This window comes from Falco cherrug, chromosome 6 (assembly GCF_023634085.1).
Source record: "Falco cherrug isolate bFalChe1 chromosome 6, bFalChe1.pri, whole genome shotgun sequence".
Taxonomy (NCBI): Eukaryota; Metazoa; Chordata; class Aves; order Falconiformes; family Falconidae; genus Falco; species Falco cherrug.
This window is the reverse complement of record NC_073702.1, coordinates 88,319,649-88,341,769: the sequence shown is the minus strand read 5'-3', so window position 1 is coordinate 88,341,769 and position 22,121 is coordinate 88,319,649. Positions and strand designations below refer to the sequence as shown.

Below are 22,121 nucleotides of genomic sequence, written 5' to 3'. Positions count from 1 at the left end.
TCGGGATTTGGGGAAGGGGAAAAGCCCTGGAAAGAAGTTTTCTTGCCTAATTTGCCTGCCGCCCCTCCGAGCGCTGCTTGGGAAGGAAAGTTCCTCTGCTGACAACTTGCCTTTTACTCTTTCGGTCCAAGCAAGTGTCAGGGATCTTTAAAACTGTTTATTCACACCTTCGCTTTTAATAGATGAAAAGTGGCCGTTTCCCCCGCTGCCTGGGAACCGCGTTAGCTTTCGCTCCTTAATCTTTAACAAAGAAAACCCTTAAAAAAAAAAAAAAAAAAAAAAAAAGGCATTCCCAAAATCCCGAGAGCCCGGGCAAGCGTTTCCAGCCTTTCGCCTTTAAAAGTGCGTTCGCGTGGAATTGCTGAAAACCCCCAAAATCGCTCCTTTTTTTTTTTCCTCTTCTTTTTTTTTTTTTTTTTTTTTTTTTTTTTCCCCCGCCGCTGAAGTTTTTTGCATCCTCGCTGCGTTGGGTACCTGACTTCTGACCAGCGGGAAAAGTTTAGCGGAGGGAGAATTGGGCTGCTCTTCGTGGGGAGGGTAGAGGGGGGGGAAGGTTTGGGGATGGGGGTCCCCCCCCTTTCATTTTTATGTTGATGATGATGATGATGATGGTTTCGCCCCAGCCCTGGAGGCTCTGGGGTCTGCGGGCAGCCCAGCCCCGCTGCTGCCCTCCCCGGCGCCGCACGGCCGTACGCGGGGGGGGACGGACACCCGCACCCCCCGGCGGCGCGGAGCCCGGGGGGCAGCGCCTTCTCCCCGGGAGGGAGGGGGGACAGCCGGGAGCAGGGCTACCCCCCACCCCCCAAAACCCACCCATCTCCCCCCCCTGACGCCTCTCTGCTCTCTCTGCCCCGCAGTACGACGAGCTGCCCCACTACGGCGGCATGGAGGGGGTGGGCATCCCCACCACCATGTACGGGGACCCCCACGGCGCCCGCCCCATGCAGCCCGTCCACCACCTCAACCACGGGCCGCCGCTCCACTCGCACCAGTACCCCCACGCCGCCCACGCCAACGCCATGCCCCCCGCCATGGGCGCCTCCGTCAACGACGCCCTCAAGAGAGATAAAGATGCCATCTACGGGTAGGTGGCCGCGCAAAGCTGCGCGCAACCTGCGCGGGATGGGCTAGGGGGAAAGGAGGGAGGGGGGGTGTGGGCCCGGAGCGGGATGGGGAAGGGGCTGGGGGGTGCGGGCAGCGCTGCGCGGAAGAGGGTTGTATTCTAAAATTTTTTATTAGTATTTTTTAAAAGCGGGGGGGAGAAAGGGTTGGGGGCCCCCTGGCACGGGGAGCTGCGGGGGCTCCACCGAATAAACAGCCGGGGCTTGCTGGAGGGGCGGCAGGCATCACGGCGGGGAGGAGGAGGAGGAGGAAGAGGAGGAAAATAATATTCCCAGGGCAGAACCTGCGCCGGGTGGTAAATCCGCGCCCGGAGCTGGGGCGCAGGGAGCTGGCATTGCTGCTCCCAACTTTCCGCCCTGCCCGGCTCTCCGTGCGCTGCGGAGGAGAAAACTGCAGAGCTGCTCCTCTCAACCCTTACCTTTTTTTTTCTTTTTTTTTTTAATTTTTTTCCTTTCTTTCTTTCATTTTATCCTTTTAAATTTTCATTTTTAAAAAACTTTTTATCCGACAGCATTGACTGTTTCTCGGTGCGGCGAGCTGCAAAGCCGTTTCTAGGCCGTTGTGGCGGAGCCGGTGGGTTCCGAGGGGCGGCAGATGCTTTTCAAATGAATCTGCCCGTCCGGAGCTGGCAGGGGAGTTTAAGAGCCTTTTAAAATCGCTCTGAAAACAGTGAGGGGGGGGGGGTGGGGGGGAAATGAATCACGTCGTTGGGTTTCTCTATCGGGTTATCAGAAATCTGTAGGGTTGGGTAAAACTCAGCAGTGTCCGGTACCCCTCTCCCCCCCAAAAAAAGTATGAAGCCCTTGGAAAAAATAAAAATGAACTCGCTGTTACAAATAGACATATATATATATATATATGTGTGTGTGCGCGCCCACGCTTATTTATTTATTTAAATTATTAAACGGCCGAGGGAAGCAGATGCACACGCAGCCTTTCTCCTGGGGGGGCTTTGAAAGCTGGGAGAGCCCGAAAGCACCTGGTTCCCCCGCGGGTCGGGGCTGGGGGCTCGGGGGGCGCGGGGCAGGCAGAGGGACGGGCAGCAGGACGGGCAGAGGGACAGGCAGCGGGGCAGGCAGGCAGCCCGGCTGGCCAGCGCCTGCCGGTGGGTCGGCTGGTTCGGCGCTGGGTGCAGAGGGGTGGGTGGGTTGAGGGTTTTTTTTTCTCTTTTAATTGGGATGGGGGTTGTTTCTTTTTCTGTTTTGGTTTGGTTTGGTTTTTTCCTCCCCCAGGGTTTTTTTTTCCACCTTTGCTCCCAGCCAGTCCTCCAGCAGAAAACGGGAATTAAAAGCATGAAAGGCAGAAGTGTACGTCCAGGGATTTTAATTTTTTTTTTTTTCCTAAAGACAAGGAAAGTTAATTCAAAATGGCTGCTGGAACAGGCTTGGGTTTTATTCTTAGCTTGTCCTAAGGTTGTATGAGCAGTGTGTGCAGGCAGACGGGGCCGGGGGGCCGGGGGGCTATGGCTGCGGGAAGGGGCCGGGAGGCGGCGGGGTGTGCCGGAGCCCCCTCGCTGGGTGCCCCCGCCCCACGCTGCTGCGGGACTAACTATTGTTGTGTTTGGGGGGGTGGGTGGGTGTTGGTTTCGTTGTGATATTTTTTTTCTCCCCCCCTCTGTGTGTGTGACTATTGTATTTTCTTTCAGACACCCCCTGTTCCCTCTTTTAGCACTGATTTTTGAGAAATGTGAATTAGCTACATGCACACCCAGGGAGCCCGGGGTAGCGGGAGGCGATGTTTGCTCCTCTGAGTCTTTCAATGAAGACATAGCAGTGTTCGCCAAACAGGTCAGCAAAACCGGGTTGAAACAGTAACAGAAAAAAAAAAAAAAAGGAAAAAAAATCGTAACGAGAAAAACAAGTCTCTGTTGAGATAAAGATGCGCGTTTCCCCCTCCCCCCTCTCTTACTGCAAGAGGCAAAAAAAAGAAAAAATCCAAACAAACCCCAGCCAAGCAAAAAAAAAAAAAAAAATATCGGGGAAATCTGGGCATTGACCACCCCCCAAAGAGCGGCGGGGACGGGGGCGGCGGGGGCCGGCCGGGAGCCGGGAGCCAGAGCCGGGAGCCGGGCCGGGGCTCTGCCGGGAAGCTCCGGAGGTATTTTTCGGTGTATTTGATTCACTTGTTCAAGTCTTTGGCTGATGTACTAAATCCAGCAGTCAGGGCTTTGCACGAAAGGTTACATAATGGACCCGACAGTGTAATGAAGCAAGAAATAATGACGCCTGCTTTTTCTGCTTCCATATTTCACATCTTTTTTATTATTATTATTTTTTCCCCCTTTCCTCCCCTTTCTTGTATTTAGATCCGAGCAGAGAAACCCCTGTTTTCCTCTAATCCCGAACTGGATAACTTGGTAAGAGTTAACAACACTTCTTCCTCTCCCCACCCCCACCCCACCACCCTCCCTTCCCTTCCCATTTATTTAAAAAAAAAAAAAAGAAAAAAAAGAAAAAGAAAAAACTTCTATGTCTTCTGGAGAGGTAGTTTGATGGTGCTAAATTGAAAATTTCTCACGTGGATTTTTTTTTTTTTAAAGGATGATGATGATTTTTATAATTACAAGTAAATACGATGCGGTAATTGCGTGGAAGTAAAAAATCCCGTAAGGATATAGATAAAGCAAACCTCCAAAGGGGAGCTCGGGGCTTGGGGGCGAGCTGGCCGGCCCGGGAGGAGCGAGGATTTAGCCAGGCTGTAGCCAGCCCCTCCACGTACCTTTTCAGCAGCTCCTGGGGAAGCACAGAGGGTTGCTGTGGCCGGAGATCCCCCCTGCGCTAAACCCACCCAAAAGGAGCTCTTTTCTCTCTCTCCCTTTTTTTCTCCCCCCTTAAGGATAAACAAATATTTTGCCTATGCTGGAGGAGTCTCGCTCCGGCTTTCGCAAAGAGCCAGCGATGGTGTTTAGAGGGTTGTGTGTGTGTGTGTGTTTTTTTTTTTAAAGAAATGTTTATGATCCGTATAATTTAGTTGCTTCGTTGCAATAGGGATTTTTTTTTTGTTAACTCTAGATCGCTTCTCGTTAAACAGCGCACAAAGCCACCGCTATTAAGTTTTAGTGTTATTGCCATAAATCAAAACAACTTTTTATTTACTACTAGAGAAAAGTCAAGCTACAAAGTGCGGCAGGGGCGGCTGTGGGAAATATCCCCAAATCCGGGAATGAGATAAATACTCGTGTTGTTTGTATCTTTGCAGATGATTCAAGCCATACAAGTATTAAGGTTTCATCTGTTGGAATTAGAGAAGGTAATTTTTGTCTTTCTCTGTCTCTCTCTCTTTCTTCTTCCTCTGTTTCAGTACTGCTGAAGTTCAGGCTTCTGGTAAATTTGCATAAATGTCTTTCTTTCTGGTAATTAGTGTCAAGACCAATCTTGGCGTCCATTTCTCTTCGCAGTTTAATTACAATTTCAGCCTCTAAACCCAGGCTCTCGAACGCCCAGGCCTTGTGTTCATTGTAATACTTTGCTGGCTTTGTATAAATAGTTGCAGTTCTGTGGTGCCGCAGATGAGACTCGAAATGGTTGCTTCAGCCAAGCCCCCTGAAATTGTGATTTTATTTTTATATTTTAAGATTTTATTTATTTCTTGGTGGTGGGGGAGAGCCTTCGGCCGCAGTTGGTTGCAGTGGGGATTTAATTTATTTATTTATTTATTTATTTATTTATTTAAGAGCCATCTGCAGGTCAGGCTCAGGGCACGGATTGTCCTGTAACATTTTGCAGAGACAAAGCAGAGTTGATAGTTGTGTCTGTCTCTTGTTCTTGGGAATATTGTACACCTCCGAGCAGAAGAAAGAGATTGCAGCCTAAATGCAGGGTTTTTTTGCTGGCTATTTTAGCAATCTTGGGAGGGAGAATGCTAATTTCTAAGAAGGCGGTGTCATCCGAGCTCACATTAAATTGGAAGTGCGCTCTGGTTTCCTGAGGATTTTTTACGTGTCATTGATAGCTGGCCTAGAAGAGAATTCCCTTTCTCCTAAAAATAAACATTTTGAGAGGCTTTTAAATAGTTGAAAAGTTTCTCGGGAGCCTCAGCCACTTTATCTAACCATAACTGGCAGGTTGTTCTCGCTCTACCCGAAATGTGTTAAAATCTGCCCATTCATCGGGGCGGCTCAGGTACGGGTCTGGCGGAGGACTGGGGCTTTCAGGGCAGGGATGCCTGGAACGTACTGCAGCCCAGTGCATCGGGATTTTTTTTTTTTTTTTAATCCTTTTTTTTCTGTCCTTATACCCCTTTGGAAAGGGTTTATGATGAAATAACTGGATGAAATTAAATAGTTTACCTTAAATGTCACCCATGCAGGTCACCTCTCTAATGGCCACAGCTCCGGGAGCAGATGAATTTAACACGGGTGTTGAATATGTTGTAGCCTGTGAATCATCTTGTCACTGTCAATTTTCTGGGATATCTCTATTTTGCGAGAAAAGAAAGTTATTCCTAATTCTGGATGCGTCTAGAGGTCTCAGGGGGATAATTGCAGTGTGTTTCCCCTGTTTAGGACTTTTGATGTCACAGGGGTGAAGGGGGGAGACTGGTTGCACTTGTCAATTTTACTTATGTATTCCTGATTATATTTTCTTCCTTCCCCCCCTTTTTTTTTCTCTTTTTCCTCCTTTTTCTCTTTTTTCCTTTTTTTTTTTTTTTAACCTCTGTCATAATGTAGGTACACGAATTATGTGACAATTTCTGCCACCGGTATATTAGCTGTTTGAAAGGAAAAATGCCTATCGATTTGGTCATAGACGATAGAGAGGGCGGATCAAAATCGGACAGTGAAGACATAACAAGATCAGCAAATCTAACAGATCAGGTATGATCTCGCCAACGCCGCACACGCTGAAATTTGTATGCAGATCGCTTGCTGGGTCACTACGCCTCCTTTTATTATTTGCATATGATTAAGTCCCTTTTAGATAAATTTCCATCGAAATGAAAATTTTTGAATAATGTGGCTATTATTGCTTCATTAAGGCTTGCTCCCATATTCGACCTGGCGAGATGAGCTTGTAAAAGCATCGCCTGCAAACTCGACCTGTTTCTTGTCGCTTTTAATTTTTGTCTTTATTTTATTTACCCTTTACAATAATAGAAGTGGTATCCGTGAGTCGCTGGCTTCTTGGTGGCTTAGGAAGGGAAGGGCTGGAGCCGTTTACCAAAATAAGAATAAAATCCGAGATAGGTGGTCCGGGGAAGACAGAGAGGGTTTGAAATCTAGCAAATACTGGCTATTTTCTTGCCGTCTCTACGGTTCATTAGTCCGTCTTGTCAGTTTTCCTTGGCCGAACGCTTTTAGACTTCAGTGAACATTGCTTTGTGCACGCCTGCCTGCTGCAAACGCGCCCATTTTATTTTACTTAATGGGGGGGGGGGGGGAGAGAAAAAAACGGAGAAAATAAAACGGGACCCAGGTTTTAAATTATTTTCCTTGATCTTTCAAATTTTCAGCCCCTCTCTTTAAAAAATAAAATAATATCCGAAGCCCCGAAGTGAGCCAGCAAAGCCTTGCGTGGCTTTGACGGCGTCCAGGTTTTGTCTGGGATGGTTGAAACCTTTCACGCCGGCTGTAGCCGATGTGGGAAGTAGGGATGACTTGGGAAAGCTGGCTGGATGACCTGGGAAAGCTGGCTGTCCCCTCTCCCTCCCCTCCTCCTGCCCCTGTCCCCTCCACTGGCCTTAGCCTGGGATTCTTGCCTTTTAATGGGAGCGTTTGGGGCTAATTCAGGAGGTGCCCAGAGCTAAATTAAGCTCTTAGATGATGGAAGTGGCTGAGATTTGGCTTTTTTGTTTGGTGGGGTTTTTTTCTTCTTCTTTTTTTTTTTTTTTTTTTTTTTTTGCCCTCTGAGTTGGGTAAAACTGCGGGGTTTCCCGGTCGGTTTGCTTTCAGTCGAGGGGCAGCAGCGCTTTGGCTACGAGAGAGGGGACCCTGAGTGCACACGAATGCACAGAGAGAAAATAAATCCCCGGCTAAAAACCCCAAGTTATTTCTTCCTTATGATCAGCTTCGTAAATACAGTCTTAGGAGTAATCAGCTCCCGACTCTGGAGGTTTCCTTTTGTTCAAGCAAGGCGCAGTCAAGCAGACAGGAGTTTCCTCAGCCGCTTTGCCATTATCACCAGCTCTGTCAGCCAGGAGTTATTTTATAGATTACGGACATAAAGGTGCGTTGCATTGCAGCGTGGGCAGGATCTGAAATGTTTTTTCCTATCTGCCAGAGGCTATCTGGTTGCTGGTAGCGCCGTGAAAGGGGGAGGCAGGCTTGAAGGAAGGCACGAACTTCTGAGAAGGGGTTTATCTGCACATGTGTAGGGGGATTTTCCCCCTAATTTTGCTGCGAAGGGGAAAAGCTTGGCAGGGCGGGCGGAGGGCGGCGCGGCGGGGAGGATGCTCTGGGTCCCGGGGAGGATGCTCTGGGTCCGGGGGAGGATGCGTGGGGGGCTGGGGAAGATGCGATGCGTCCCAGGGAAGATGCTCGGGGTGCCCGCGAAGGATGCTCGGGGTCCCGGGGAAGATGCTGCAGGGGACCGGCGGCCCCGCGCGGCGCCTTAAAGCGAGGGGAGCCCTACAGCGAGGGTCCAGCTGAGGGAAGCTCGGCTCGCTGCTGTTGAATAAAAATTGTAATCCAACAAGTCTAACTAGAAAATGGGTTTCTAAAAGCTCTGGAGTGCTGGGTACATAAAGCTATTTGAGCAAATTACAAGAACCGCTCAGGGGCACGAATGAAATCAACACTTTAATTGCCTCCAAAATGAAGATTTATACCCCATTTTCCCAACGAATCATTATTTTATTAAAGTGAAAGCTAAAGAAATGAGGCTATAGTTTTGGAGTTGTCGGCGAGAGGGGGTCGTGTCGTCGTGTCGTCCGTCCCCCCCCCCACCCCCCTTTTCGCCAGGAGCGCGGGCACTGCGCGCCCGGCGCCGGCCCCTCTCCCGCTGCGCGGGGCGGCCGCGCAGCGCCGCGGGGCTCAGCGCCGGTACCTTCGGCTTGCAGGCAGGGGGATGCGCAGCCCCGCCGCCGCACCCGCGGAGCTGCGCGGGGAGCGCCCCTTTTCTTTCCCCGGCGCAAGGGAAAAAGCGCAAAAAGGCGCTTCCCCTCCCCCCCCCTCCCCCCCCCCAGTGGGTCAAACCCACGGAAGGCAGGGAAAGGGGGCCGCGGAGGTTGCGCGGGGGGTTTACCGGGGGATGCGCGGCCGCCCGCACCCGCGGTAAGCTCTGGTGCCAAGCCCGGCCCCGGCGAGGCCGGCGGTATCAGGGCCCTAATGGTTAAATAATAAGGTGTTGAGTGCTTGTCGCCGGGGCGGCTAATTAGGATGTCGCTGCGCAGTGCGCGTTTATGGCTGCGCGGCCCTGGGCAGCGCGGGCGCGCAGGGCGGGGGGGAGGGGGGCGGCGCGCTGCCCCCCACCTGCCCACGGGCTTGCTTTGGAGAGTAGTAACAGAGTAAGTATGTAAAAGCTTTTATTATGGATTTAATTACATTTTCTTATATTGTGGCAGTAAAGGTTACCGTTAACGGGGTGGTGGGGTTTTTTTTGTCGGTATTTTTGTTGTTGTTGTTGTTTTTTTAATTTATTGGTTTCCCCTTATTTATTCTTTCCTTCTAGGCCCCTCAATGGCAGTGCCTTTAAGTCCCCCGGTTAATGGAAAGCAATGACACTAATGCTAGATTTTGCAAAGTAAAGCCCCATAACACTAACCATTGTTCAGTGATTTAACTAGCTCAGTGGCAATAGGTCACTAAAATAGCATCCTTCTCCCACGGGCGCGACCCCGCTGCCTGCGGGGGGACCTGCAGGGTCCTTGTTTACCACTGCGGCTCCACAAGTCCAAGGCAGGACTTTGGGATTTTTCCTAGGGATAATTGAACTCCAGATCAACCAGGCCCCGGGACTTTTAAAAACTCTAGCTGAAGGATTGCACCCATCCTCAAAGTTTCAAAATAAACCTTTTTTAATCATTAGCCTTTCAAACATTTGCATGTTTAAATTTTCAAATGTTTGTCGGAGCCGGAAAGATTTAAAACACAGCTGTTGTGTGATGCGGCTGGGAAAACTCCCTCCGATTAAAAAAACCCAAACAAAACAACCAACCCTAAAGTCTGTCTGTAGTCAAATAGCAGAAATTCACCTTCTTAGGTGATCCTAAACTGTGACCGTGGGGCTGTTTTTCTTGAAGCTGCATCACCTTGGCACCCAGGTGCTCTGGTCCGAACTGTAAAATTCCCCTCCGAGAGTGTGTCCACAGAAAGCCTTTGGAAAGTCCTTCAAGGAAAACATGGGATAAAGTAGCCACCACATCCAAATGCCATACATTAGCAGCAGAAGAGAGATCTTATAGGGACAAACCAGTATTTTCTTACGGAACATAAACTTGTTGAGCAAATCCACAGTTGTATTACTTGACAAAAATTATAATTTAATAATGCAGAAGCCAATTACACGTGCAGAAACTTTTCAAGGCAAATAGGCAAAGAGCCAAATTCCTATAGGGACTCGGAGGGAAATGATCAAAAAATGAACATGAAATAAGACTTCCTGTAAGAAGGTCCATAATTCAACATTATTTGACTCCACTGTCAGGGAAATTGTTGAAGGATAGTAAACTGATACTAGAGTCTCAGTCATTTTTGTTACAGTCTTAAATGTTTGCAACTGTGGCGTTTTAGATGGCCCTTCTTGGGTGATAGTATATCATATATATATATGTATATAATAAAGCAACACTTCTGTTTATGTTGCAATAGATTTTTTTTTAAATGCGTGCAGTTGCAGAGTTTCTCTAAACAAAATGCGGATAGACGGCAGCTTTTTTTAAAATGGAAAAATTGCTTCAGATGTATCTTGTGGAAAGGAAGGATCGTAAACTAGAATGCAATATATAGCATATCGGGGGGTGGGTGGGTGGGTTGTTTAGGGCATCAACCAGTTATGACTCGACTTAACTTTCCCAAATACTTCGAATATGTTAGCTATACCTTGTGGCCGATACAGACATAATGCCTTCAGGGGGAAAAAAATGACTGAGAAATACTGTTTTACTTGGGGACCTCTCTGCAGGTATTTTGAAACCATGTATGGTTTTAAGGGGGGTGTGTGTGCGCCGAATATTGCTGCCTTCAGTATGTGAACTCCCATATTGGAGGAACAGACATCAAAATAATAGGTGCAGTGCAGAGGTGCGGAGTAGAATTCATTTCTGGCTAATAAAAGTTACAGCAAAGTAGGACTCGGCGGAGGACCGATAAAATAACATTTAAAAGACTCAAAATTTAATTTTCTTCAACTGACTTTATGCCACTTTGAGCCAGTGAATTCTTTTTTGTTTGTTTTCGGGTGATTGGTTTGGTTTGGTTTGGTTTGGTTTGGTGGGGTTTTTGTGCTGTGATGTTTGCGTGAAGTTACCATGCCTGAGTCTGGCAGACTATTTAACATGAAGATAGAATACGTTAATTTATATTCCCAACTCGTTATCGTCCAAAACGCTGTGGGCTGAAATCGTATTAGCGAAATAAGGTTTTCTTTGCTCTCCATTTCTTGAAGCAAGTAAATACATTGTTAAGTAGATACGAGATTGAATGTATTTTCTTTAATTTATGATTTCAATTCAAGAATCTTTGCTGCTTTTGTTGTTTTGGGTTTTTTTGAATCATTCAGGAGCCCACATGTAGCTCTCCGCACAGTTGGCTGTAGTATGTGTGGCCTCGCTGAAGTTATGCGCCCAGGCCCAGCTCTCGTGTAAAGTTTTTCAACCCAAAGTTGTCTTTCGTTGCAAAGGATCATTTAATTCCCTCGTTTCTCACATTCTTTTCAATACAAACCTGACAGAGCTGAGTTTAAACCCCACGTAACCCTGGAACTCATCCTAAACATTTGCGAGCGTCTCTCAAGGTGCTCCCGTGAGCGGGAGGCCGCGGCGTCCCTCTCTTATTTTGGGGCAAGTTGGACGTTTGCGAGGAAGTTGTGAAAAAATGAGTTTTGCCTTAGGTTTAACCTTTATGACTGAAGGTTTGAGTCTGCCCTGGCTGCTCGTCCGCGGGTAGCAATAAAGGTAACGGGCTCAGCGGGCGGAGGGGTTACTGCAGCCCGCAGTGGGCAATGTTAGCACTTCAAAAAATCAGATTATATCGTGCTCAATCAAAGTGAGTAAGCGTAGGTTGTGCTGATAAATACTGCTTTAAAAAGCGGCGAAAATCCGGCACAGCTTCTTCAAATTAGGGAATCTTTGTTTTGTTTTGTTTTGCATTTCTGCATTTGGGGTTTTTTGGTCACATGAGCTTACAGTTAGGAGCTATCTTGTGTAATCTAAACAAATTTAAGAAAATAAGGAGGAGCGTTGTTTCTGGTCATGAAAATTTTGGAAGGTTTCTGGTCTTGTTTCCTGGTGGGGGTGGTGTGGGAGAAGGAGCGAGCAGGGTGCACTGCGCTGTCACCTCATGTCCTCGGCGCGTTACCTCCCTCTCCAGATGAGGAGCAGGCTTTGACTCACCCAGCAAATCGGGAAATTAGTGTTTATATTTGGTGTTTTGTTTTTTGGTTTGTTTTTTTTTTTTTTTTTCCCCTGCAGTCACAGCAATATTTGGAGAGAGTAACTCTTAACAGAGCGTGCATTTTGTGTTTTGCCTTGTTGGAGTGTATTTTCCACCCCTGATTAACGGCCCTGTATCTCACCCACCACTGATGTTCTGTAACACGACTGAGAGACAGCTTGCTGCCAGTTGGTTCAGCTCTTCTTTGGCATGCTTAGGGTGGTTGCTTTTTCCCTTTTACTGCCTTCAAAAGGGGAAAGAAAAAAAAAAAAAAGAGACGTAACCCAGCCTTGGAGCATAGGTGAGAGCAGAATCCCTGCAGGCCAGTGTCCCCAGGGCTCCTTTTTTTAATTTAGGCAAGATCCCTGGAAAGCTTCAGCCCCTCAGTGGTGGTGGTGGGGGTCTGGTCTCTGTTAGCGAGGGGGCTGCTGGCACAGGGGATCCCCGCTCCTCGCTGGTTGCTGCCATCGCAGCTCCGTTCCTTTATTTTCGGGTGTGTGTATTCAGGGGGTGAAGAGCGATGCGGAGATTTCAGGGACGGGGTCATTGAGCGAAGGCAATCGCGCAGGTGGTGAACGAGCTCTGGGGGCCATTGGATTTTGGAAAAGGGGCTTTGAGGTTCATTGGTAGATGTCTGGGCAAATGTTGAAAATGCAAATTAAAAAAATAAAATCAGAGTTTGTCCTGGAAGCAAAGGGCCTGTTTGCAATTAAAAAAAAAGAGAGAGAGAGATTAAGTTATGACGCAGAGACTGCCATTTCCTTGCTAACTCACAGGGCGCGGGCGAGATAGGATGGAAAGAAAGGGATTTTCATCCAGTTTTGGCCATTCTTTTGCCAGTGGCAGGACAGGCTGCAGAGAGTCATGGTGGCTTCTGGTTTTGCAAGTGGCTTCTTATTTTGCAAGTGTCTTCAAAGCCAGGCCAGGTGCCCCACTGAAGAAATGTTGTCCCCCCCCATGTTGTGTGTCGTCCCCCCCCCCTCGGAGGGTGTATGTTAGTCATCCATGAGTTTTGGGGATCAATAAAGGGATAACTGTGAAAGGCAATGGCCCGTAACGCGTGGGGAGTGAGATGGGTTGATCTAATGGTTCCCGCCTGGCCTCAAAACTCGATGAATCTCTGGGTTTGTCCACACAAGGACACTCAGGAGAGGTAAGACAAATTGATTGGGTGTAAAATTAAAGTGCATTAGTTAAAGTGCATTGCACTATTGTGTGGATGCTCTCATTCAGAAGTAAAGTGGCCTTAGTTCACTTTAGCCTAATCCCCTCTGGAGTAGGCCACTTTTCTTTTGAATGAGAACATCCACGTTAACTTTTAGTTAATTCGTCTTTCCCGAGCGTCCTGGCGGCCTCGTGCCCGCCGCTCTGGAGAGGTCCGGCCGGCCGCGGGCTCCCCGCCAGCTTTAGGTAAGCTGTTCATTAGGCATATTCATCTCCGCAGCAGCACTTAACCACTTGGGTGTTCGTCATTGCCCCAACCGGGGCTCCGCGCCTTCCCCTCGCTCCGGCCCCTCCGGAGTGATACTGTTTTAATGCTGCCTGGGAAAAAAATTGGCGAGCTTTATGGTGCCAGGGAGCTGGGGAGGGATTCGGCTGAGGTGGTGCGAACAAGGGCTCAGCTGGGGTAGGAGGCAGGGGAGAGCTGCTGGCACCCCATTCCGGGGGGGCTGCAGTTTGGGCATTGCGTTTATTGCCCGGGTGAATACAGCGTTAGGCTCCCCCCGGTATCTGTCCTCCTCCTGGTAACCGGAGCGCTTTATTTTGCACTGTCCGGATGCGCTCCCGACATCGGTAGTTTCTTCCACATCCACCGATAAGCAGGTTTTTAAAGACGGCGAGGAGATCTAAATTAACTCTTGCCAGCTGATATTTCCAGCCATAAAACTGAGATTGCAAATTAACTTGTGGGATTAAGATGTTTACCTGGTGAAAAAAATAATGGTGGGGCAGTTTTGGAAGCTGTTTTGCCTTCTTGCTTGAAGTTCACCGAGCTGGGGTTTTCGTTAGAGGTATTTTCCGATGCCTTCTAGAGCTTATAAGTAACCTATTTATTTACTTTTTACTGGCTAAACCATGTGTGCAAATGCTGCGTGGTGTCACAGGCTTGCCGTTGCCCCTTCCATTCATAATAAAATTTACAAGGCTTCTTGCATTAGTAAGCGATTTGCTGTTGGAGCCTTTCCTAGAAATACAGAATGCTATTTCACCAAGGTATTGTCTTTCCTCTTCAGTCAGGGCCGAGGTGAGCTATTTTCTCAAGGACTCTCCAGGCATCTGTGTGATATTCCCGCTTGGGCAGATAATCTCCAAAACTGTATTACTTACTCCTCCATCCTGAAGGGCCATTGCAGTAAATTAAAATTCTCTTATTAGCATCACCTGGCTTTGATTTTGGCCAGCTAATTTTGTTTGCAGCTTTGCTTTATTATTATTATTATTATTATTATTGTTATTATTATTATTATTATTAAATATAAAGCAAATATGTACCCAGACCCTCTTTGCTGAAATAAACCAGCCAACAATAAGTGGAGTAATTCTTCAATTGCTTAAAAGAACTGCCTGTTTTAGCTTCAGAAATACTGACCAAGAGTAAAGCAACAGCTGATGCCATCACAGGCAGTGTACTGTATTCAAACAGCTGTACAAAATGAAAAGCCGCGGTATTAATCCTGCCATTCACAGTTTATTTAAGTTTTTCAAACTTCTCTCGTATGGGCATGGCATCAATACCTAATTATGTCTCCATTAGGGTTACTGGGCCCTTAATACAGAAAATTATTGTATTTAAAATTTGGAAAGCTGCATTGATGTAATCTAAGATTCTTGCACCTGGCACACATTCAGGGAAGGCAAACTTTACCTTGTAATTTTCTTTTCATTCATTTGGTCTTTAGGTTTTGGTCTGGTTTTGTTTTTGCTGAGGTCGGATTGTCGCTGGTGTTTTTAACGCTGGCTTTAAATAGCTCCATTTAAGGCAGCGTAGCTCTCGGGAGGAGAGAGGAAGAGCAGATTAAAAACTCGGTGGCTTTGTCCGTCCTGTTTGTCGGGGTGCAGGGCTGCGGCCGTCTGCAAATAGAAATGGTAGAAGCGAATGTCTGGAGCCTGTCACACAAGGAGTTTTGCCTCGTCGATGTTTTACCCTGCGCCAAGCCATTTTTTCGTGCCAGCGCAAGCTGTGGTTTATCCGTGGATGTGAAAGTCTTGACCCCTCGCTTGGTTGTCCAGTGCTACCTGATGGGGTGGGGTGGGGTGTGCAGAGATGTCTCCAGTTTCAAGTGGGATGTCACCTGCTTGCCAATGCTCGGCAGCCACCTGAGGCATGTGCTCTCACCGGCACGGTGACTGCCTGCCGAGGCTTGGCTTAATCTGATGAGCTAAGTATTAACCGAGGCCAGCCCCTTGCTAGAAACCCTTCTGGGAGGACACGGGCACTGCGGACTCAGTAGGTGGCACTTTGGTTTTAGGCTTGAGCCAGTGTAGGGGACCCCTCTGCTCCTTGGGGTGTAGGCAGGGGGATGTGCTGTGCCACGGTGGCCTTGGCCACCGAGCTTCTCCGCTCAGCCCGGTGCCACGGAGCTGCCTTGCGTGAGTAGAGTTGGCCAGATTTTGTGATGAGGGAGTGTCCCTGTGGCTTGTGATTTATAAAATTTCCCGTGCGTGCTGTTGTGCAGCGTTAGGGGGGAGCACCTCTGCTGCACCCCGGCCGCGGCTGTGCTTGGTGACGGCTACAGCCGTGCCACTGCCACGTCGTTTGAAGTCACAGCTTGGCTCTCTCCTTTGCTTGTGTTCACGTGGGCTTTTTGGGCAGTGCTCAATGCATGCGGGGCCTCCGGCAGCTGGGTGATTGCCGCTGGGAATCACCATGGTGGGATGGGGATGGGGATGGGGAGAAAAGCCTTTCCAAGCAGCCAAGTGAGTCGGTGGCAGGCAGCTTCCCGGCGCTGCCCACTCTTTGCAGGGATGCTCAGGAAAAGGTGCTTGGTGTTTGCACGGATGCTCGGGAAGAGATGCCTGGAGCACGCTGCCCATGTACAGCAGAGGCAGCATGGCCACTGTGCTCGAGCCCTCCCCTCCTTTGCCCCTCTCTGCCCGGCAGATTTTGCAGCTGCGTTACCCCTGGAGGCTCCGGGCCCTCCTCCCTGTTGCACAAACCAGCTTTACTAGCACGGCTTCCACCTACTAGGGGAGCGCCGCTCTGCTTTCTCTGTGTCCGTGAGGCCCGTGGCAGTGCTTTGTGGCACGGCTTTGTACAGCAAGTGTGGTATGTACGGATGTGTCTTGCTACGTTCGTATAACCCTGGTGAGGGATGGCTTTTTGATTGCTCTTTTTCCTTAAAGCCAGAGCGAGGGCACACGCATGACTAGTACGCGCAGGGAGGGTTTGTTTTGTTCTGAAATGCGCGTGTGCGTGTGTCGAGCCGGGGTTTGCTCCGCGGTGACAAGTGTCTGAGATCCCTGGGGTGAGCAGTGGCACAGCGATGTTGGAGGGGCAAGGGTGGGGAGCTGCTCTGCCGCCGGCACAGGAAGGAGGGGAGTGGGGTGGGGAGGTGGATGCTCTTCCCAGGTCTGTTGCTGCGATTTTGGGGCGAGGTGTTTAGCTGCTCATGAGCTGAGATTTTCTCCTTCTCCCTTACCGTCAGGTAGGGTTGATGCCTCAGTTTGTGCGTCTCATAGCGGCAGCAGGGTGCAGGAGATTTATAAGACGTGATAGGCTAAAGAAATTAATTAGTTCACTCTGTGGATAGTTTAAAGAAAATAGTGTAAAGAAGGCAAACCGCTTCTGTTCAGGGTCATGGGGGAAGCACTGAGCTGAATCGAAAGGCTGATGGTGAATGTTGCTTTTGGTGGCTTAAGTGCTTTGGTTTTGGCCCCCTCTGCTATCTTCCGCGTAATTACTGCTTTTAACATGTTTTTAAAGGAGGGAGGGGATCAGCTTCAACGCTGGATGGAGTAAGTAGCAGTGCCACCAGCAACTTCTGCAGAAGGAGCTGGGCTGTGGGGTTGACTGCAGGCGTTTTGGTGGCCGCTCTGTCCACCCTGAGTTCTGCCCATCCCAAAGGCAGGGGGCCACGTGGGGCCACGCTGTGAGCCTTATGCTACTGCGGGCCCCATTGGCCACTCCAAAACCTCCCTGGGAGACACAGCGAGGCCACACAGATGTCACAGCCCAACTTTTTCGGGTGACTTTGGCAGCCAGCCACGCTTCCGAGCCATCCCTCAATGAGCGGGTGGAAGCGCTGGGGAGCCACGGCCACCTCAGCCTGGTGACCACCCCTGGAGCTCGCCATCCTCCGGCTCCCGCAGCCCGGGCTCGGTGTCTCTTGTGGCCAGTGGCTCGCGGGCGTGTGGCTCACAGAGCCAGGCCACTCGGCCACCGCCGCCTCGCTGCAGATTGGGCTTGTTGTGAAACGGTAGAACGTGGAGGAGCTGATCTGCGGAAGGGTTTGGCCATGAGCGTTGGAAAATGTGAATCACGGGGATTCCAGTTTTAAGCCTTCTGGAGATAACGGGCAGCACGTACCAGAGTGCGTGACTTGCAGAGAGCCTTAAAAAACAAGGCGGCGCCCGCGAGATTAAGCAAACGTTTTATAATCAGGAACACATTTTATACCCAGCACAGCCTTTGCAGGTATCTCATCCATTCAGATGGAAAGGTGTAGCTGGAGCGAAGCTAATTATACCGCAATTTAATTTTGGTGTTGAACAACACTGCAAGGCGAGCAGGCTCTTGAATCCTGCTAACAATGCGCCGTAATCAAAATACACTGACTCCGAATGGCGTCTGTTGTCAGTTAGCTAAAAAGACCATTTGATAGTTGTGACATACGCTTGGCGGTTTTGCTCGTGATGAAGCCGAGATGAAGTATGGCTCTTGCAGAGCGAGGGCTGTACTTGTGCCTTCCCTCCCCAAGAAGCCCTGGCTGGGCCAATGGGATGCTGGAAGTCAGAGCCCGCGTTTAAGTGCATGCAAAAAAATTCCCAGTGGATGCCCCAAGGGGTTAATTTTGACTTCCCCAAAACCGCCCCCAAAAATCGTGCGGGGAACGCTTAGGGATGTGGGTTTTGCTGTAAGTGAACCCCCGCCGCCTGCCTGAGCCCAGGTGTTCAGGTGGAGTGCGGATCTCTCCGTGACACCGAGTCTCGTCGAGGGAGTGTGTGGGAGATGTCGAGGGCTCCTTCTTGCCCCAAATGTGCCAGGGCAGGTCAGGTTCAGGGTCTGGGCCAGCCATCTGACAGCCTGCACCGCCTCAGCCAGAGCCGGGCATCTGGCACATCCCCTTCGAAATGACTTTGAACATGTAAACACAATAAAAAGGAAGGGATGGCAGACGCTCATTTTCTGGGCTAAGTGGTGAGGCATTTTTCCTGTTTACACCTTTGGAGGAATCATTGCATGAAATATTGAACAGGAAACTCTTATTTGTCTCTAAAGGCCTTTTTCCTGGTCTAGAAAGAAAGATGCAGAAAATACTCCGGTCCTATTAAATCCAGGAGGAGCCAAGGAGGACCAACACACCTCAGAGCCTTGCCCGCCAGCCTGCGGGAGGTAGCGGTGTCATCTGGGGCCAACTTTGTGCATGTTTCTGCATGGTACCAGACTTAAAAAAACCCAAATCTATGCCGAGTACTGATTTTATCTACCCTGACAGTGAAGCTGTATTTCCTTGTGTGGAGAAAGGGATGGGGATTAATGCTATCTAGCGATACGGCTCTTATCAAAGGGAGGAGACAGGTTTACAATGCAGGGTTGCTCTAAATAGAAAGTACTAGGCAATGTTTGTTGTGTGGGAGACAAAAACCCTGCATCACCGTCAGCTGGCTGGGTGAACCTGGCTGGGCAGGCGGTGTTTACTGTTGAGCTGAGGAAAAAAAAAAAAAAAAGGCAAAACAAAACCCAAGAGGAATGGAATAAGGTCAATCAAATGTAAGGCACGCTGTGATTGAGACCGCTGCTGCTCAGGCTTTGTGGGCATCCATCACGGCTACCACGTGCAGCAACCACCAACGCAAGAAGCAAACCCTGGGTCTAACTGCCCCCAGTAAGTTTGCTTTTGTTATTGCCAGAGGTGGTGTTGGGTGGCTCAGGGGTCCCCTGTCAGAGAGAAAGTCCGGCTGCCCAGGCGGTCCCCCCCGAGGGACTTTGGCGGTGGCTCCCCACGTGCAGGAGGTTTGATTCAGCATGCCCAGGAGGTGGTGGGACCGTGCTTCTGGCAGAGCGCAGGCCAGGCTGGGGGGCTCTGTACGTGTGAACACGCAACATATACACACACACACACACACACACAAGCGCGCGCGCGCACACGTTTTCTTTGAAATTTTTGCCTCTGCAGAACTGATGGGGCTTTGGTGTCTCCTGGAAGAGAAGAGCTGTGGGTTTTCTCTCCCTTCTTCTCTTTACATCCCACTCAGTCTGATGATCTCCATTTCATTCTTTTTTTCTTTTTTTTTTTTTTGTGTGGTTTATGCTTGCTGCTTCTAATTATTCTTTTCCCTTTGGAAAGCGCTATCACCTTGTCCTTTTGCACTTGTTTTCTGTCCCATTCATCCTGTTTAGGACTCTCAAGCCCTTTCCTCTCCTCTCCCTGCTCTACCCTCTTCTCCCCCGAGCTCTGAGGGTACGGAAGGGCTCGGACAGCCCTGCGGTGTCAGGGATACCCGTCTGGGTATGCAGCCGGTGTCGTGCTGCCCGGGGTTAGCTCCTTTTCTGCACCTGGGCAGGTTCAGCAGTGAGTTGTGCTAGCAGGCTCACGGAGAGCACTGACGTTGTTGGGTGGACGTTGGCTCGGTGATGGGCTTTGCACTGTGCAGTGTTAGTGGTGCCTCTGGTCCCATCAGGTGAATTCCTGGCCTTGTGTAAATCAGTGGCAAAAGTCATGTTTATTTCCAGTTTCCCATCCTCTGTGGTGTTCGTGTCGGTACCCACTCTCCTTTCCTTTTGTCTGTTTGTCTCGGAAACTGTCCTGTTGCATGCAGAAAGGCGGCTTACATCTTATTTTTCCTTATGTGACTGCAAAGAGTCAGAGGAGAGTCTTACCCTCATTTGAAGTAAGGGGAAACTAAAGATAGAAAGCTTACGACTTTTCTGGGGCTGGGAAGGGAATCCAGGTCAGAGCTGAGAGAATTTCTTTTGCTTTTTAGTGCGATGGGCCATGCTGCCTGGAACGCTGCAAAGGTTTCCATCTGTGCACGAGTTGCCTTCGCTGCGCCGCTCACTTGCCAGTGGAGTTACCGCGACCTTATTTCTGGGGGCTCGGGTACCACTTTTCCATACGAACCTGATGTTTGCACCTTTGTTTGTTGTTCTTCTAAACCCGATTTGCCTCTGAATCGAAGTTGCGTGAAGCAGGTGATGGAAGAGTTATTTGTGCTAAAAAGCATCTATTTTGCAGTGTTGCGAGGTTCCTGCGTGCATTATTTTTTTGGACCCCCTTGGTTTTGGTTGTGTTGTGCCCGACGGCTGTCTGCAGCCCCAGTTAGCCCCGCGAGGAGATGTGCAGGTGGTAAAGCCATGAGTGGGTCCTCTCAGAAAATCAGGGTGGTCATTGTCAGTGGATTTCGTAGTCCCCAAAAGTCCGCACTTGACAGGGACTGGAGTAAACTATGTCTGTGTGTGGAATCTAGGAAATACACGGCATTAGATTTTTGGCATCAAAGTGTATTTTTAGTCCTGCTTACCAGTTTGTGTATTTTTCGATGTTTTCCTCCCAGTTAAGAGAGAATTCTTATTTTCTTTTATGCTGGATGGAAACATGCTACCTGAGGTTCATTAGAGGCCATGTCCTCCAGAAACCGAGTGGGATAAGACCTGTGGATTGCAAAGACCTGGTCTGTCTGTGTCTTGTAGCTCTAGCTTCAGCACCGGCCCAATGGATTATACACTTAAGGTATTGAGTGGTCGTATTGAATGTTTTGCCCAAGTGAGGTTGAGGACATCAGTATAGCCAACAACCAGAAGGGTAAACTGTGTGAAAATTAAATCCTTGCTAACTAGGTTAAGTTTGTAGGAGAGGGATGCAGTGACTTTTTGAAGCAGCCCCCTTTTCGCTTTGAGTTCTTGCCCATACTGGGTACCGGTATTTCCTGATGTGGTGGATCGGGGGAATGTTTTTAAGAGGAAGGAGTTAAGAAAAATCTGAAGAACATTTTGAACAGAACGCATTACTTTTTTTTTTTTCTTTTTTTTCTTAATGAAGAAGTATTTAATTTAGGAAAAAGAAAATAAGATAAAACTTCAGAAGGAAAACAATAAGCCCAAATTATGTTGACAAATTGCTGGCAGCAGCGCAGTTCCTCCAGGGCAAGGGGATGAATGATTATACCTGCAGCCAATTCTCCTGTAGCCTGGAGGAGTGGAGCTTCGTCCAACAGGTAAAGGAATTAGCTGTTCCCCGTCTCCAGTTGTTACACAAACACAAATGAGCCCACAAGAGGGCTGTGCTCACAAAACTTTTGAGAAGATATATATCAAAGATGCTGAGTACAATTTTTATCACCTGTAATAGAAAGCGATTTCTTTTATTTATGTCATTATGGTCAGGCCTTTCGTTCTTTGGCCGGGACCTCTTTTTTTGCCCCCCTTTTCACATGCTTGGTGCTCAAAAAATCCGTTTTATTCTTTAATATAATCAGAAGGCAACAGTTTCCCCCACTGCGTATTAGTGTTAACTTGACTCAAAGCCCAGCTGTTGTTGTATTGCAGTAATAAGTGTATGTAATGTCATTTATATTGACTCTCCAATTTAGCCATTAGCCAAATAATTTCATCTGTAGCTTTTTTGTTTATTAAGGCTTGATGTTCACCACGACACAAGTCAATAACTGCTTCGGAAGCCTCATCAAACGTGGTCCTCCCTTTGATGGGACTGTTGCGCTGGTACCTGCTGGGGCTTGTGCTTTTCAGCCCAGTGCATCCCCAGGCAGATGAGTCACCTGGTAATGGTCGTGAGAGGCGACTGGTGCTTCAGGGACTGTGGAAATGCCCAAACGTTTTGGTTTCCTTTCCTTCTCCCTGTCCTTCTCCCCCTCCCCTCCGCTTGTATCAGGGTACTCGACAAGCTTCAGAACCAAAACAAAAGTCAGGAAATGTATTTCGGATGCCATGGGATAAGATACATCCCTTGCAGATGGTCTTTTGCCCTTAAAGTGGTGCAACATCAGGGTACCTGAATCCTCTTTTTCTTTTAAATCAGTCATGCGACCATGGCTCGAATCAGTCACTAGCCGGACCACAGTTTTGGCACTACAGACTATTGACCAACGAGAAGGGCAGCAGTGCAAAACGGGTTGAAATCATGGAAACTTACAGCCCAGCCTTGAAATCCAAACCTGATTGTGCTGGCGCCTTCTCAGTTTTGCTGGTGCGTTCTCAGTTTTGCTGGTGTATTCTTGGTTTTGCAATGATTTGGGCTGGAAGTTTCGGTTGAATGTTGGGGCTGGGGCGAGCTTGGAAGAGAGAGATAAACCC

The 22,121-nt window shown here is 48.9% G+C and overlaps 1 protein-coding gene across 5 annotated transcripts in view; it reads left to right on the top strand.

The window, feature by feature from the left end:
• The window catches only part of MEIS1 (Meis homeobox 1), a 110,654-nt gene that overhangs the window by 2,207 nt on the left and 86,326 nt on the right, over positions 1 to 22,121 (top strand). For all 5 annotated transcript variants that reach the window (XM_055713528.1, XM_055713527.1, XM_055713526.1 and 2 more), the window contains exons 2-6: positions 858 to 1,084; positions 2,768 to 2,909; positions 3,428 to 3,478; positions 4,321 to 4,371; positions 5,792 to 5,938. In XM_055713528.1, coding sequence (XP_055569503.1) covers positions 885 to 1,084; positions 2,768 to 2,909; positions 3,428 to 3,478; positions 4,321 to 4,371; positions 5,792 to 5,938 — 591 coding nt within the window. In that variant the 5' untranslated portion in view covers positions 858 to 884. The remainder of the gene's footprint in view (positions 1 to 857; positions 1,085 to 2,767; positions 2,910 to 3,427; positions 3,479 to 4,320; positions 4,372 to 5,791; positions 5,939 to 22,121) is intronic.